This window comes from Engystomops pustulosus, chromosome 7, assembly GCF_040894005.1.
Source record: "Engystomops pustulosus chromosome 7, aEngPut4.maternal, whole genome shotgun sequence".
In the NCBI taxonomy this organism is placed as follows: domain Eukaryota; kingdom Metazoa; phylum Chordata; class Amphibia; order Anura; family Leptodactylidae; genus Engystomops; species Engystomops pustulosus.
In genome coordinates, this window is record NC_092417.1 from 43,600,369 (window position 1) to 43,617,272 (window position 16,904).

Here is a 16,904-nt window from a genome sequence, read left to right on the forward strand (position 1 = left end):
ACTTACCTGGTCCTGTCGCGATCACCGATTCGGACGGTCCGACGAAGATGAAGTCCGGCGCGATTCATGAAGCTCGTGCACCCGAGTTCCTGCATCCGTCGCTTCCCCGCCGAGGTCCGCCAGAGTTCACCTTCTTCTTCCCTGTGCTTGTAAGTCTGTGTCTTGCAACACAATTCGAAATGTTAAATCCCGAGCGTAGTCCGAATCCCTCGAATCCGCCCCCCGATTTGTGTCGCGTGCAAGCCAGAGCCTATGCGCCAAAATCCGATTGCGTGTGGCAAAATCCCTTTGCCGCGCCAAACGGAAATCTTCGGGAAACCCAACGAAAATGCGCTCCGCAGACCCTTAGTAAATGAGCCTCAATGGGTCAGTGGCGTCACTTGTTCTACTTGTTGAACTACTTGTAGGCACCAGCGGGTTCAGTGATCCAGATGGAGTGTTAACAAAGAGACAACAGTGGAGAAGATGGAACCAGGAGCTAGATTAGGCAAGTACAAATTATTTTTTTCCTTACCCCTGGCCAGGGTTCCAGTTGGATTTTTTTAAAATTGCTGGAAAACCCCTTTAAAAGGAGTTTACAAGCTCTGAAATCTGAGAAATAGACTCTATACTTTTAAACGGTTTTGTACTTTTATACTTTCCTGTTAGCCAGCAATATGTCACTTTAGAGAAAATATTATTTACATGCAGATCAGCTTCTAGTTGCTCCAGGACACACACCAACCAACACTTCCATTTTATTTTTAAAAATGTCCTATATGATCCAAGTTTTACTAGGGGGGTGATTTGGAAGGGGTTGAAACAAATTTAAAATGTATTCCCTATGCACAAGACAGGGGATAAGAGTTTTATCAGTGATGGTCCAACTGCTGGGACCCCCAGCAATCTGGAGAACTTGTTCTTCCGAATTAAAGGCCCATTCAGTTTGGGATTGCCAGAAACTGCCAAGCTATTTCTAGCACTCACAGAATGAATGGAGACAAGCCAAGCCCATTATAGGGAATGGAGTGGTTGTATGGACATTAGTGGGAATGGGACCCTAATTTTCCGGGTTGTGATCGGTGGGGGTCCAATAAGTCAGCCGCTCACTGATAAGCTGATTACCCACAGGATAAAGGATACAAACTCGGTACAGCCCATATGTTAACTAAAAGTGAATATTTCAATATCTGAAATATTCCCTGTAAATCAGATCCAGGCCTACCCTAAACACTGCAGGAGTCTTATGGAAGTGCCAAAGGTGTACAGAGATCTTCTGACATGTTATGTGTCTAGTTGTATGGATTGAGTGAAAATACATTTGTAACACTTACGGTGACTGCACCCCGAAACTCAAGATGGATCTGAATTCGTGACTATGACCATCCTCACTTTTAAGAAATTCAGGTGATGAAGACTTTTCGCCTATTAGAAATACAAACATGTTATAATATATAATATAGGTGACCGTGTGTTCTTCTGGATTAAAATATGTTTATATCTGTGCTCCTTTTACTAATCCTTAGATATTACTTATATGTATATATAACAGCTCATCTTGAAAAGTTAGCCAAAATGTTAGGCATGCCCTAGAGCAGTGATGGCGAACCTTTTAGAGGTCGAGGTGCCCAAACTGCAACCCAAAACCCTGCTTATTTATTGCGAGGTGCCAACCAAAAATTAAAGCAGTAACTTATTGCTCCCTGTTCAACATCTTTCAATCATATTGGCCTCCTGAGGACAGCAACACAGTAGAAAGATGGAAAATTTGCATCATTTTAGCTTCTTTCCAGTTTCCCTCTGTGCAGAGAGAATCGTGGGGCCAGCAGGAGGTCCTCTGAAAATAATTCAACCCTGTCTAATTCTTCCTCTTCCTACAGTCCCAAATAGCGAAGTAAGTATCAAAATATGACTTGAAAGCAGCATCTTTTAAGTTTTTTGGAACTGCAGGAAGATTCTTTGAGTCTTGTCTGGTATGATGGGACGATGGCCCGGGTGCCCACAGAAAGAGCTCGGAGTGCCGCCTCTGGCACCCATGCCATAGGTTCGCCACCACTGCCCTAGAGGGATCTGTCACCAGCACAGACTGTGGTTAATGGCGGTGGGTGTCTGCTGTATAATGCAGTAGCCATCCTCACTGTATGCAGCACAAAAACAGGTACATGATGGTAGTTTGGGGGATTAATACCTTAAAAATATTTAAAATATTTTGCATCATCATGTTTTAAAACCTACATTTAATGAATTTATGTCCATTGATTCTGTATACAGATCTGTGTAAGGATTATTTTTTTGTGTGTTTGGCGATTTGTGGAATATTAGTAAAATCATATTTGGGAATTAACATTTTTTATTCCTTTTTCTATTTTAATTTCTTTACATTTTATTAATGAGGAGAGGCTGCTACTGCTGGGCATTTCATTAGTGAGGGGAGGCTGCTGCTAGGCATTTCATTAGTGAGGGGAGGCTGCTGCTAGGCATTTCATTAGTGAGGGGAGGCTGCTACTGCCGGGCATTTCATTAGTGAGGGGGGGCTGCTACTGCTGGGCATTTCATTAGTGAGAGGAAGCTGCTGCTGGGCTTTTCCTTAGTGAGGGGAGGCTGCTACTGCTGGGCATTTCATTAGTGAGGGGAGGCTGCTACTGTTGGGCATTTCATTAGTGAGAGGAGGCTGTTGGACATTCCATTAGTAGGGGAGGCTGCTGGACATTTCAGTGGGAAGAGGCTGTGACTAATGCAATTCCCACCCTAGGCTTATACTTGAGGCAATTACCTCGTGTTGGCTTATACTCAAGTATAAACCAAATACATTTCAAAATTTATATACATTTCTTGCTGTGCCTTATTAAACAAATTGAAAAACGAGAGGTGAAGACAATATATTTTAGAATCAAAAAACAAAAAAAGGCAGAAACCTTTTAAGACTTTTAAATTGTAACCCGATATCCTGGTCCCAACTACATCCAACCAGCGAGACAGTGACAGTATCTCTGCCAATGATTCAGCGTCCGCACTGCATAAATAATGGAATTATAATGACAAAGAAAACACATTAAAAAAAGCTAAAACTGTTGTGAGAAACAAAGTCTATTTCATTATATTAAAGGGAACCTGTCACCAAATTCGCACGTATACAGCCAGTGACAGGTTCCTATAGAGCCCTAACAACTAACTGACAACCTTCTTTTAGCTAAAATCGTTTTCATCCACATAAAACTCCTTTTATCTTATAATATCTGACATCAGTGGGGGTCGTGTCCTGCTCGGCCAGCCCCTCCCATCTAATCCTCCCCATGCCTTATGGCCTTCTTACTATTTAGCAGTTCATGTCATGTGACCAGGATGACATCATCTCAGGTCCTTAAGCCTCTTAACAATAGCAAACTGTGTGTATCTGACGACATGAGGTCACAGCAGCCAGCATGGACTTCTACTCCTCTCTCCATCCTCCATGGAGGCTGCTCTGATTTAATGTAATCACATACTTGGCGCACAGTTTGCTATTTTTAGAAGTCTAAAGGACCTGCAATGATGTCATTGGTCACATGACATAAATCTAACACAAGGCACCATGTAAAAAAATTCACACAATATTTCCTATAAGTAAATATAGCTTTATATGTCTCTAGTTGAATATTAGCGGACAATCCCGCAGTACAAGGAGGCAGAGCAGTGGTTTGAAGAGACACAGAGCTGTCAGTCTTAATATTGGGCCTGGTTCACTGCCAGAGAGCAGAGTCTACCCACTAGACAGGAGTCAGGAAAGATAATTTGCATATGAGAAAAACGTCCATCTGTAATTGAAGTATAGTGACTCACTGGCAGCTAATTTTCGGTGTTAGGGGGAGGTCTTGTAATCCTTTATCTGCAGACATTGTTAGTCAAGGGGGTAAAATTCTTGGGACATGTCTTTTTAAAATTATTCATATGTTTGTTTACACAAAACATAACGGTCTGGATTACAGTACACGTGCATTGCATGAAGCGCGCACTCACCTGCTCACTTGCTCGGCCACAACTGGGATGATGGGAATAACAGAATTGCAGTGACACTTGCATAAAGGGCATAAATATTCTCCATTTCCAAGGTCGTATATCAGATCCACATGAAGCCGCTGCCGTGTATTCACCTGCATGGCCTCAAAAAATCTGAGGAATCAGAAGCTAGTATCAGCATATACAACTACAAATATGACATGCAGTGCACACAACGGAGCCAATATGGCAAGACTTAGAAGATACCTACTTCTGCCAGCAGGTCACATGCATCACATGCCCACAGCTCCCTGAATGGGTTTCACAAGTCAACTCGGGGCTTGTAAATAACAGATTAAGTGTTTCTGAAAATTAAACAAAATATTCATAGCAATTCAACACAATTTTGCACGGAATAGAAATTACAATTTTAACTCACAATAACATAGGTGTAGCCTTCATGTAACATTAACACAAATATATGTTCACACTTGCATTGCTACTTACATACTCTACTTGAGATATCTGACATAATCTGCAAATATATGAATTATTCACAGACTTCTTGCTGAGGCATTGCATGCTTCCTTGTGTGAATACATACCTCCTGAGTGTATCAGTGCGTTGCCTCGAGACTGGGACAGCGTGGTAGATTTTTGCACACATGCAGTTAGCACCATTGTAGATCTGTCTAGCCGCACTTCTTGTTCCTCCTGGCAGAGGATGCATGTCAGGACTTCTTTTTCAGGCACTGATGGGCCTCGCTTGGGACCCAGAGCGATCTTGGCACCTCCAACGACTGGTAATGAGCTTAACGGAGCGATAGATATTGGAAAAATTACAGTTACGAATTAAAATATGCAAAATGTAACAAATCTACTATTTCGGATTGTATCTGCTAAAAATATAAACACATTGTTAATACTGCCAAATTGTCCTTTTCTTGTCACTTCACAAAATTTTTAACCTGCCTTCTCATCCAAAAGGTGATTTTCCAGGTTAACACTAAGGGTGTTCACTAGAGCCCTTTCCTTACAACAGGACTGACACCCTTCTTACCAAATACAGGCAGTCCCCAAGTTACATACAAGATAGGTTTGTTTTTAAAGGGAACCTGTCACCAGAGGGTTTTTCACCAGTGACAGTTTCCCATAGACACTGTAATATACAATACAGACATATATTAACTATGTGACATCTTAAACTTTACCTGGCTCCCTGCCAGCATCTTTCTTCAAGTCCTGGGGGTGTTGTATTTCAAAATCTAACTGGCGCCTCCTCGAAAGCATTTGTAGTTCCCTTCTCAGCAATATTCTATATATTTTATAATTGTAAACTCTAAAATCTAAAACTTATCAAGAAAGCTAATTTAGTATCTCAATGAGGAAAATGCCCCACATTGAAATCCTAAATATCCATAAGAAATTATATTAAGCTGCCAAAAGGCTACAGACAGCTAAAACTGCGACACGACCCTGTTAACAATCATTGGGTGCAATACCGCACAACAGAATTCCCCAAGTAGCTTAAAGCTTAATATGACAAGTCCCATTATAGGACAAGACAATTTCTTTGCTGGGATATCAGACATTCTCAAAGCTTATATATAGGTGTATATATATATATATACATATATACACACACACACACACACACACACACACACACACACACACACACTGGGGCTGCACTAAGGGACGCATTTCCCAACGGTTTCTGGATTTGCGCCGCTGTGACAGGTATTTAACTGGGGATTGTGTCTCACACGATCGGATTATATGATCCGAAAGGTAGAAGGGATTCCGTCCTTACGGTAGTAGGAAAAAAGGACTATACTCCCGGCGCTTCTCCGATCCAAAAAATGGTAGTTTTTATTTTAACATTTAAAATCAAAAGTTAAAAATAGAAATAAAATATCAGACAACGCGTTTCGCGTCCTATTGCACGGACGCTTCCTCAGGTCTAAATTACACTTGTTAGCCCAACATTATAAATACCCATCTTACAGGAAGTGATGTCAACAGGAAGTGATGTCAACAGGAAGTGATGTCAACAGATGATCTCACATATAAACAATTTGCATTTAATATTTTATCACAAAATAGTTCTATATTATCTCATGTAGTGCAAGACTAAAGGTAGAACATGTCTATATTTCTTTGTTCCAAAAACTAGTTAATTTGTAGGACGTAAGTCCTGAGAGAGGTGTTTGGAATGTTGGTGGAATACACCTGGGTGGGAATGACATCTCTCGATCACATGACACAATCTCGATCACGTGATCACGATCACATGTTGTCTCTCGATCACATGATCACATCACGTGACGTCTCTCGATCACATGACTAGTCTCATGATCGACATCTACTTTCTTTAACTAATATTTGGATGCGCGATATTATCAGTGTATAACCGACACAAAACGGAGCCGAGCGTCACAGAAACAAGCTCGCAGGAAATCCAGACTAAAGGTAAGCATAAAAATTAAACATGAATTGAGATAAAAGGATTAAATAATGGTTTCTGAGACTTCATTCATGCCGTCAGGATTGAGAGTCTGCAACTTAAAAATCCAATATACCTCCCTACGACATAGGGTCTGGTATCTATTATTAACACTTTCTGGAACATGGTCTATAGGCATAATACTAAGTGCATTTTCGTTTTTTTGATGTTTAAACAAAAAATGTTTAGAAAGACCATGCTTAAGGAAGCCTTTTTTGATGTTATTTCTATGTCCGGTGACCCGATCATGTAATTCTTGCGTGGTCCTCCCTATATACTGGAGGCCGCATGGGCATTCTGCCAAATAAATCACATAGCTAGACTTGCAGGTCATAGTCGTTTTTATCGGGTATGACTGCTGTGTGACATTCGATTTAAAGGTAATGGCTTCATTCTTTATAACAGAACAGCATAGACACAGCTTATGGCTGCATTTCTTAATCATTGGGAAGTCCTTCCCTGACACTTTAATATTCATGCTTCCCAATGTCTTATGTTGTTTTATTTGGCTGGGAGCCAGAATATTTTTGAGAGTCGAGGCCCGTCGATAAGTAATTTTGGGCCTAGGTGGAAGAATAGTCTTGAGAATTTTGTCTTTTTGTAAAATGGGCCAGTGCTTATTTAAAATTTCTGTGATTTCCCTAAATTTATCATTATAGCGAGTCACAAAATTAAGAGAATGATCGTCCTCTTGTGTTAGAATACTGGTCTTTTTATACGCTTGATTTAAAATATATTTAGGGTACCCTTTATCTAGGAACCTTTCCTTTAAAATTTTAGACTGTTGTTTAAAAACCTGTGGGTCCGTACAATTTTTTCTAACTCTCTTGTACTGGCTAAACGGTATATTCTTTTTCCACTTACTAAAATGTAGACTATCATAATTAAGGTAGCTATTTGTATCCACTTTTTTTAAAAAAGTGGATGTATAAATAGATTGATCTTTGATATAGAGATTGAGATCTAAAAATGTGATGGTATCATTTTGATGTTCAGCGGAGAAAGATATCCCCCAGTCATTTGTACAGAGATATTCCGAAAAGGCTATGGCTTCTTCAGGGGACCCAGTCCAAATGAGGATGAGGTCGTCTATATATCGACGGTATAATGTATATATTGTCTGTATGGGTGATCACACAATATATATCTGTTCTCGAATACCCCCATGAACAAATTTGCATAGGCTGGTGCTAGTTTCGTGCCCATCGCCGTTCCACAGGTCTGATGAAACAGGATGGAATTATAGGAAAAAAAATTGTTCTCTAGCACCAGTGATAAGAGCTCTAGTAGTAGGGATTTAAAACTATCAGAGAGAGATGCATCGTCATTTAGGTATGATTCAATGCATTTTACGCCTATTTCATGTTTAATATTAGAATATAGAGATGTGACATCTAATGTAAGAAATGAAAAGGATGCCGGAAGGTCTAAATTACGGAGTTCCCCAATCAACTGGTCAGAGTCTTTCAGATAATTCCTGGAATCACAGACTTTAGCTGCACCTGGTTATCACCTGTACACAGAAACATGAACTGTTTTCAGGATCGTCTTACAAATAGACTTAATCTGATACAACAGTTATCCACCAATAATAGGACTTTGGTTCCGGAACCAGCCACAGAATATGGAACCTTTAATGAAGAAGAGACTCAATCTATGCTAAAGTTGTTCCATAATTTTGAGGCTTGTCTCAAAGAGGAATTACAACATTCTGTGGACATTATTTTCTTAGAGATATATGTACAGGAAGGTCTTGCCCCTCGTGGGCATGCACAGAAGCTATACCTCATCAAACCCCAACGCTAATTTGAAAAACAAAAATCTCACTAAAGGAGAAACCTTGGCCCTTAAAAAATTGGCAGCAAATAGGGATATTGTGTTCCGTTCGGCTGATAAAGGCGGAGGGCTTGTAATTCTAACCCACGCCTACTACGAACAGGAATCTTGCCACATTCTGTCAGATCTTAACTATTATAAGAAAATCAGCACAAACCCCCTTCCGACACTCAAAAAGAAAATAAAAGCAATATTGGATGCTGCATTACTTTCACATACCATTACAAAAGAGGAATATAAATTTTTATTTGTCCCTTTTCCGTCTATGTCCCATTTTTATTTTTTGCCTAAAATACATAAAAATACAGGCGGTCCCCTACTTAAGGACACCTGACTTACAGACAACCCATAGTTACAGACAGACCCCTTTGACCTCTGATGAAGCTTTCTGAATGTTTTACTATAGTCCCAGACTGCAATGCTCAGCTGTAAGGTGTCTGTAATGAAGCTTCATTGATAATCTTTGGTCCCATTACAGCAAAAAATGTTTAAACTCCAATTGTCACTGGGGCCAAATTTTTTTTGTCTGGATCTACAATTATAAAATATACAATTTCGACTTACATACAAATTCAACTTAAGAACAAACCTCCAGACCCTATCTTGTATGTAACCCGGGGACTGCCTGTACTGAGACACCGCCAGGACGTCCCATTATAGCTAGTATGGGCTCCGCTACGTGCAATATTTCCCACTTCGTGGATATATACCTTCAACCATATGTTATCAAACTAGGGAGTTATCTGAAAGACTCTGACCAGTTGATTGGGGAACTCCGTAATTTAGACCTTCCGGCATCCTTTTCATTTCTTACATTAGATGTCACATCTCTATATTCTAATATTAAACATGAAATAGGCGTAAAATGCATTGAATCATACCTAAATGACGATGCATCTCTCTCTGATAGTTTTAAATCCCTACTACTAGAGCTCTTATCACTGGTGCTAGAGAACAATTTTTTTTCCTATAATTCCATCCTGTTTCATCAGACCTGTGGAACGGCGATGGGCACAAAACTAGCACCAGCCTATGCAAATTTGTTCATGGGGGTATTCGAGAACAGATATATATTGTGTGATCACCCATACAGACAATATATACATTATTACCGTCGATATATAGACGACCTCATCCTCATTTGGACTGGGTCCCCTGAAGAAGCCATAGCCTTTTCGGAATATCTCTGTACAAATGACTGGGGGATATCTTTCTCCGCTGAACATCAAAATGATACCATCACATTTTTAGATCTCAATCTCTATATCAAAGATCAATCTATTTATACATCCACTTTTTTAAAAAAAGTGGATACAAATAGCTACCTTAATTATGATAGTCTACATTTTAGTAAGTGGAAAAAGAATATACCGTTTAGCCAGTACAAGAGAGTTAGAAAAAATTGTACGGACCCACAGGTTTTTAAACAACAGTCTAAAATTTTAAAGGAAAGGTTCCTAGATAAAGGGTACCCTAAATATATTTTAAATCAAGCGTATTAAAAGACCAGTATTCTAACACAAGAGGACTGTCTCACAAAAAACAGATCAGAATCTGAACAGAAGGTAACACAAATTAACGATCATTCTCTTAATTTTGTGACTCGCTATAATGATAAATTTAGGGAAATCACAGAAATTTTAAATAAGCACTGGCCCATTTTACAAAAAGACAAAATTCTCAAGACTATTCTTCCACCTAGGCCCAAAATTACTTATCGACGGGCCTCGACTCTCAAAAATATTCTGGCTCCCAGCCAAATAAAACAACATAAGACATTGGGAAGCATGAATATTAAAGTGTCAGGGAAGGACTTCCCAATGATTAAGAAATGCAGCCATAAGCTGTGTCTATGCTGTTCTGTTATAAAGAATGAAGCCATTACCTTTAAATCGAATGTCACACAGCAGTCATACCCGATAAAAACGACTATGACCTGCAAGTCTAGCTATGTGATTTATTTGGCAGAATGCCCATGCGGCCTCCAGTATATAGGGAGGACCACGCAAGAATTACATGATCGGGTCACCGGACATAGAAATAACATCAAAAAAGGCTTCCTTAAGCATGGTCTTTCTAAACATTTTTTGTTTAAACATCAAAAAAACGAAAATGCACTTAGTATTATGCCTATAGACCATGTTCCAGAAAGTGTTAATAATAGATACCAGACCCTATGTCGTAGGGAGGTATATTGGATTTTTAAGTTGCAGACTCTCAATCCTGACAGCATGAATGAAGTCTCAGAAACCATTATTTAATCCTTTTATCTCAATTCATGTTTAATTTTTATGCTTACCTTTAGTCTGGATTTCCTGCGAGCTTGTTTCTGTGACGCTCGGCTCCGTTTTGTGTCGGTTATACACTGATAATATCGCGCATCCAAATATTAGTTAAAGAAAGTAGATGTCGATCATGAGACTAGTCATGTGATCGAGAGACGTCACGTGATGTGATCATGTGATCGAGAGACAACATGTGATCGTGATCACGTGATCGAGATTGTGTCATGTGATCGAGAGATGTCATTCCCACCCAGGTGTATTCCACCAACATTCCAAACACCTCTCTCAGGACTTACGTCCTACAAATTAACTAGTTTTTGGAACAAAGAAATATAGACATGTTCTACCTTTAGTCTTGCACTACATGAGATAATATAGAACTATTTTGTGATAAAATATTAAATGCAAATTGTTTATATGTGAGATCATCTGTTGACATCACTTCCTGTTGACATCACTTCCTGTTGACATCACTTCCTGTAAGATGGGTATTTATAATGTTGGGCTAACAAGTGTAATTTAGACCTGAGGAAGCGTCCGTGCAATAGGACGCGAAACGCGTTGTCTGATATTTTATTTCTATTTTTAACTTTTGATTTTAAATGTTAAAATAAAAACTACCATTTTTTGGATCGGAGAAGCGCCGGGAGTATAGTCCTTTTTTCCTACTACCGTAAGGACGGAATCCCTTCTACCTTTCGGATCATATATGCTTTCTACCCGGGGTTTCCCAACCGGCAAGGACTAGGCTGCATCCGATGTGCGATTTCCACAGTGTTGTGCCTGATTGCACAACGCGCTAAGGTGAGCGCAATTTAAACACCACTCTTCATATAATTGATTTTTGAATTTATTACACCAGGTAGCGCTTTTGTATCCCTTTTCTCTAACGATCGGATTATGTTGTGGCTGCGCTGGCTTTCATGCGTCAGAAATGGCGTGGGGTGGGGTGTACGTAAGTGCCATCGGAGGAACCAACTGATTCGGACTGAGCGCGGGATTTAACTTTCATATTGCACAATCAAACACTTATATGCACTAGGAAGAAGAAGGTGAACTCAGCGGGGAAGCGACAAATGGATATTGGGAGCCCGATTGTAGCGAATCGTGGCAGAGTGTATTCCATCGGACAATGCACTTTCAGGGAACGCGTCAAGAAAGGTAAGAAAATGGCTAAAGAAAATCAAATCTGTATCATACCTCTCTTCGGTGGGAGTGGAAATGCCCTGTACTTCCTGAGAGGTGTCATATAAAAGCTTGTTTGTTTCAATAAAATTCTTTTGCATAGCAGACATCTGTGCCATGATTTTCTGTCGGTGGAGCCTCGCGGCCTCTGCCTTCCGTTTTCTTTTTTCTTTGTCTTGTGCGCTTTGTCCCTAACAGAAGATATGACAGAGGTTACTGACATTTCTAAAACAGGCAGGTAAGCTGCCCGCTAGTGGAGAAATGGGTGTAGAGGATCCCAGTTTATAGCAATAGGAGATTTTCTATAACTGAACACAGAGTTAACCTAATGTAACCCATTATCATAAGAGGAATATATATGCATCAAAATGGGAGAATATCAAAAGTGGCGAAAACAGAGACGCCTTTTAAGCCAAATTTACTATATTTCTAGGACATTATAATGACATTTAAAGGATCATGTATTTCTTTGCCGTTTTAGTTATCCATCCAGAAAATAACTTAGATTGCAGGAGAACGGATTGTAGGTCAAGCATACCGTGTGGGGTACTTAAAGGGGTTTCTAAATTATCCCCTATCCTGCTAATGAGTGGCCAACAGGGATCACCAGAAATCCAAAGAATAGGGATACTGTTCTGAATAATGGACTCGCAGGAAGAGCATGTGTCCTGCCACTCTATTCAATAGTTTGAGAGTGGTGCTGTGTGTAGACTGGGAGTACCAGAGATAGCCTGGCCTGTCTATGACCCTCCCATACTATTAAATGAAGTGAAAGGACCCATATTTGTACCCCCACTCTAACTATTAGTGAAAATCAGAACCCCATTCTGTAAATTGCTGAGCCCCAGCGGTGGGACACTACCCACTCGCTTCAGAGCCCAGCAATCAAGCACTTCTATCCAGTAAAAAAGACTTAGGTTGTTTCATGGCTAGAAAAGCTATTGCTCTACGCTGGATGGGAGATAGACCTCCCTCTTGCGCACAATGGAAAAAACTGGTTAACCAAATTATTCCCTACAATAAAATTGTGTACAAAAATAGGGGACGCCCGGAGAAATTTAACAAAGTATGGGGTGTGTGGTGTGACTCCTCTCTGACAGCCTATACTGTGAATGAAATGCGACAAAATCTTAGATAGGATGTGTAGTCCAAATGTGGATATTGATGTGCCCTGGAGGACCGTACTAAATACCAACTAGACAATCTAAACCTGCACCCACCCAGACCAATACACAAAAGGAAACAATCACAAGGGCATGTTAGTTTATTTGGCCAATCTTTATTGGTTATGTTTCTGTTCTTCTTTTTTACGGTTAATGTGAACCAATGTCCTGTACAGACTCAAATATCCATAGCTTTAGATATTGTAAATTTGCGCATGAACATTGATGTATAATTCACCATCTGTGACTTACATAGTATATGTGACTATATGTATGTACATAACATGATGATGTTCTAACAATTTACTGTATTAATCTGTACAGCTATGCATATTTTTCATTAAACAGTTTAAAAAAAAGACTTAGGTTTCTTTACTAGTAAAATCCCTTTAAAGGAGGGCCTATAAATGTAATCCATCCTCTTCTTACCTCATCCCCTTTACCAACATCAGAAGACGACACAGCGATTGCCATTTGACCAGATTTCTCCCGTAGTCTTTTTACAGATTCCAATAACTAGAATAATAAATGTGCGTTCATTAAAATTGAGTTATTTTTCAGAGGATTTTAGATGCCTAGACAGACACAAATACTGGATAAAAATGTCCTTTGAGGAACAAATGTTCAACTTTCTGTATAGCAGGGCAGTCCAATGGATCCTCTGCAGAGTTGGTTCACTAGCATGATAACTAGAAGTTTAATTAATAGTATCTTTATAAACAACATGACCAGAGTTAAAATAGGCAAGTGATGGTCATCTAATAATGTTTAATGTAGGTATCAGCAAACAGCTATTTCTTCTGATCCCAGATGGGGTCAAAGTCAGAACATTTTTAGATGTCTGGTTCAGTCAGATTTTATCTAAAATGTATGGCCAATAAAAGACCATCTACTATATCAAAATATATAAAATACACAAACCTATTAATGTTTCATGATCATATGATACTATGATCATGTCCTAATATAAAACTTTACTGCACTGGAATTGCTAAACACGTGTCATTACCTGCCATACCCAGCTAACCATGTCTTTCTGGGCCTCCAGTTGGGGTACACTTTTTAGCTTCTCCAGCGTGGTCAAAAGACTGCAAGCATTCACATCTGAACTTCCGATTCCTGACAATACAATAATACACGAGTTTATAATGTGGACATGCAAATATGAGAAAAGAAGTCACTAGACGTTCCACTATTACAAAACAGACTTACGTGATGCTTTGTGATAGAAATCAAATGTTACTTCTTCCTCAGCCGCCTTTTGGAGCTGATGTTTTTCTTCCATCAATCCCAGAGCTATAATATGAAGAGTCTATGGCAAAAGAAATATGCAAAAAAGATATAAGCATCTTTCGATGAGCAATCTTCTATGAGAACCAGGACTGGCCATAAATGAGGTAACTGCTGTTTGAATACTCGTTTGGCTGCCAATTATCTCTCTCTCGATCACCCTTCCTATACGTTCACTATAGGGATTACTTATCCAAGGATGAAAAGGATCAAGATCATTAAAATCTAACATGCTTTTTTTTTACAATTTGTTGTGGTGTTCTGATGATACCAGGGCGCTCCCTATGGAGCCCATTAAGGCCAATTGTCATCGACAATGTAATATACATAAAAAAATGTTTTATATATTATATATATACACACGTGTACATGTACACACCCACATACATGTACACACATGTACACACCCACATATACATACATACATGCATACATATAGGGCAGTCCAAATGTTATGTGATGTTCAGTGATGGAAGAACTAGGGGGTGCTGAAGGATAGATACCTCTGTGTAATTGCACCTTAAATTGTAATACAGCCCAATGGTTGGGTAGAATAAGTGACATATGAGGATGATGGTACCATTTGTATCATGCCTTCAGTCCACATGACCGCATCCTCCTTTGCCGCCCTTTGTAGTATAGTTCGGAGAAGATACATCATCACATCGCAGCGGAGCAGGTTACGGACGTTCTGGAAAGCTGGAGTGAACTCCGGAGGTGGAGGTGGTGGCAGTGCTGTACAGACCAAGAGCACATGAATACATGCAGAGCCCCAGATCTGGTACATGAAAGTAAGTGGATAGAAAAACTAACCTTCAGAACTATTTTCTTGTTTCCGTCTCTTTTTCTGTGTGTGTTCAGCCTGTGAGTGAAATAATTTAGTAGTTAAAAAAAAAAATATCTTCAGCCAAAATGAAATACTGATCTGTTCCCGGCAATCTACGTCACCACCATACAGATGAATGGAGCAGAATGGACATGTATGGCTCCATTTATCTGCAGGGTGCGACGGAGGTATCTTGGACCCCCTCTTCTCGTGATCTGTGTGGGTCTCATCACTGAGACCACCATTGATCAGCAAGTTATGCCCTATCCAGTGGATAGGGCCTAACTTGTTTGGTGGGCAAACCCCTTTAATAACATAAAAGTCATTTCTATGTCAACACATACGGGGAGGAACCCTCGATCTTAAAACTTTGCTAGGCATTCCAACATTATGGGAGACCAATAACCAGTTAAGCATCATTAACAAACACAAACTCCTTTAACCCGGAAAGGAGCCAGCAAGTACCTGCTTCATCAGCAGGAGGTTTATTTTTGGTATTGGTGCGCAATTTATCCTCTAAAAATGCATTTTCTGTTGTTAATAGGCTAATTACATAAACCTAGCTTTACATACTCAGCACTGCCTGCATAACCAGTCATACATGTAAGTTACAATTAAAATTTACATCAGATATTTTTAATTGAGGAGTCAAAACTATGTCGCAAGTAAAGGCCATTTGTACCTTACTGCGTTGGGTTTTGGTGTAGTGATAGAAAAAGACATTGAACTGGTTCAGATATTCATCCTTTAGTTCATAGACTCCATGTCCAGACACCCCAGGTTTTCTGAAACAAATAGAAGTTTTGACACATAGTTAGTTGTGCAAGAATTCAACTTGTAATGGCATTGTATGTTGAAGAAAACAGGTTTTGAAGACTCTGATCTACTGATTTGGTGGATTTAGTTGACCTGAAAGAACAGTAACCCATGTGGTTCCATTGAATCTGTATCTCCGCGCTAATGTACCATATACTTTGCATTGTGGCCTTCTGGACAAGTAGAACCTGTCAATTTTTAGGATCCAACCCCAATGGGTTCCTTAAAGGGCATCTGCCACCAGGATGAAGGACTGTATGCAAATGAGTCTGAGGGGCTTCACACTCCATAGGTGTTAATGGAGCCTGGAGTCCCTCAGGCTCATTTGCATACAGCAATTCATCCTGGTGGTAGATGCCCTTTAAGTGAGAACACCTCTTTAAGGGGTTTTGACACTCTCCTATTCAATATGACATTGGGCATTCACATTAGGTTTACAGCAACTATATGTGGTCTGTGAGTATAGTGTATGGATCCCATTTTGATAAATAAGCGCATACAAGATACTAAATTGGTAACGGGTGATCTCAACACTCAATGTCAAAAAAAGGGGGGAGTATGGTTGGAAAGGTCCTGTATGTCTCTATTTGCCCATGTATAAGTTAGGTTTACTATTATTATATTATAAAAACAAAAACAGACAAAGAAGTGGTTTTAGGTAAAAATCATCTTTTCCAAATGAAAACTTTTAAGTTTAGAACATTCAATAAGTTTTCTTACCACACATTTAGTACTTACTTAAAAGTTGCCACTTTGTTAATAAGCGTATCCAAGCAAATGTCTGTATTTTCCTGCAAAAATCCATGAAATAAAAGATTTTAAAAAAATATAGCATGGCCCCAGAAAATTCAGTTGTAGCTATATAATTTACTTTGCTGTAACTTTTCTGATCATTGTTATCTAATTGATATGTAGTATAGAGAGTAGCTTGCAAAATTAAACTTTTTGGAAATTCTATTTTCTTCATTGAAAACGAGTGTGCCGTCTCCTTCCTTTGTGTACCAAATATATCCCACACTAACAAAAAATATTCAGAAGTGAAAA

The 16,904-nt window shown here is 39.4% G+C and overlaps 1 protein-coding gene across 1 annotated transcript in view; it reads right to left on the reverse strand.

The window, feature by feature from the left end:
* Window positions 1-16,904, reverse strand: part of UBR1 (ubiquitin protein ligase E3 component n-recognin 1) — a 64,744-nt gene that overhangs the window by 14,952 nt on the left and 32,888 nt on the right. Inside the window, exons 22-34 of the mRNA XM_072115650.1 lie at window positions 16,599-16,651; window positions 15,727-15,829; window positions 15,032-15,080; window positions 14,799-14,953; window positions 14,141-14,240; window positions 13,938-14,047; window positions 13,358-13,444; window positions 11,781-11,956; window positions 4,559-4,764; window positions 4,226-4,319; window positions 3,976-4,128; window positions 2,895-2,992; window positions 1,314-1,404 (exon numbers count right to left, since the gene is read on the reverse strand). Of these exons, the coding sequence (XP_071971751.1) occupies window positions 1,314-1,404; window positions 2,895-2,992; window positions 3,976-4,128; window positions 4,226-4,319; window positions 4,559-4,764; window positions 11,781-11,956; window positions 13,358-13,444; window positions 13,938-14,047; window positions 14,141-14,240; window positions 14,799-14,953; window positions 15,032-15,080; window positions 15,727-15,829; window positions 16,599-16,651 (1,475 nt within the window). The remainder of the gene's footprint in view (window positions 1-1,313; window positions 1,405-2,894; window positions 2,993-3,975; window positions 4,129-4,225; window positions 4,320-4,558; window positions 4,765-11,780; window positions 11,957-13,357; window positions 13,445-13,937; window positions 14,048-14,140; window positions 14,241-14,798; window positions 14,954-15,031; window positions 15,081-15,726; window positions 15,830-16,598; window positions 16,652-16,904) is intronic.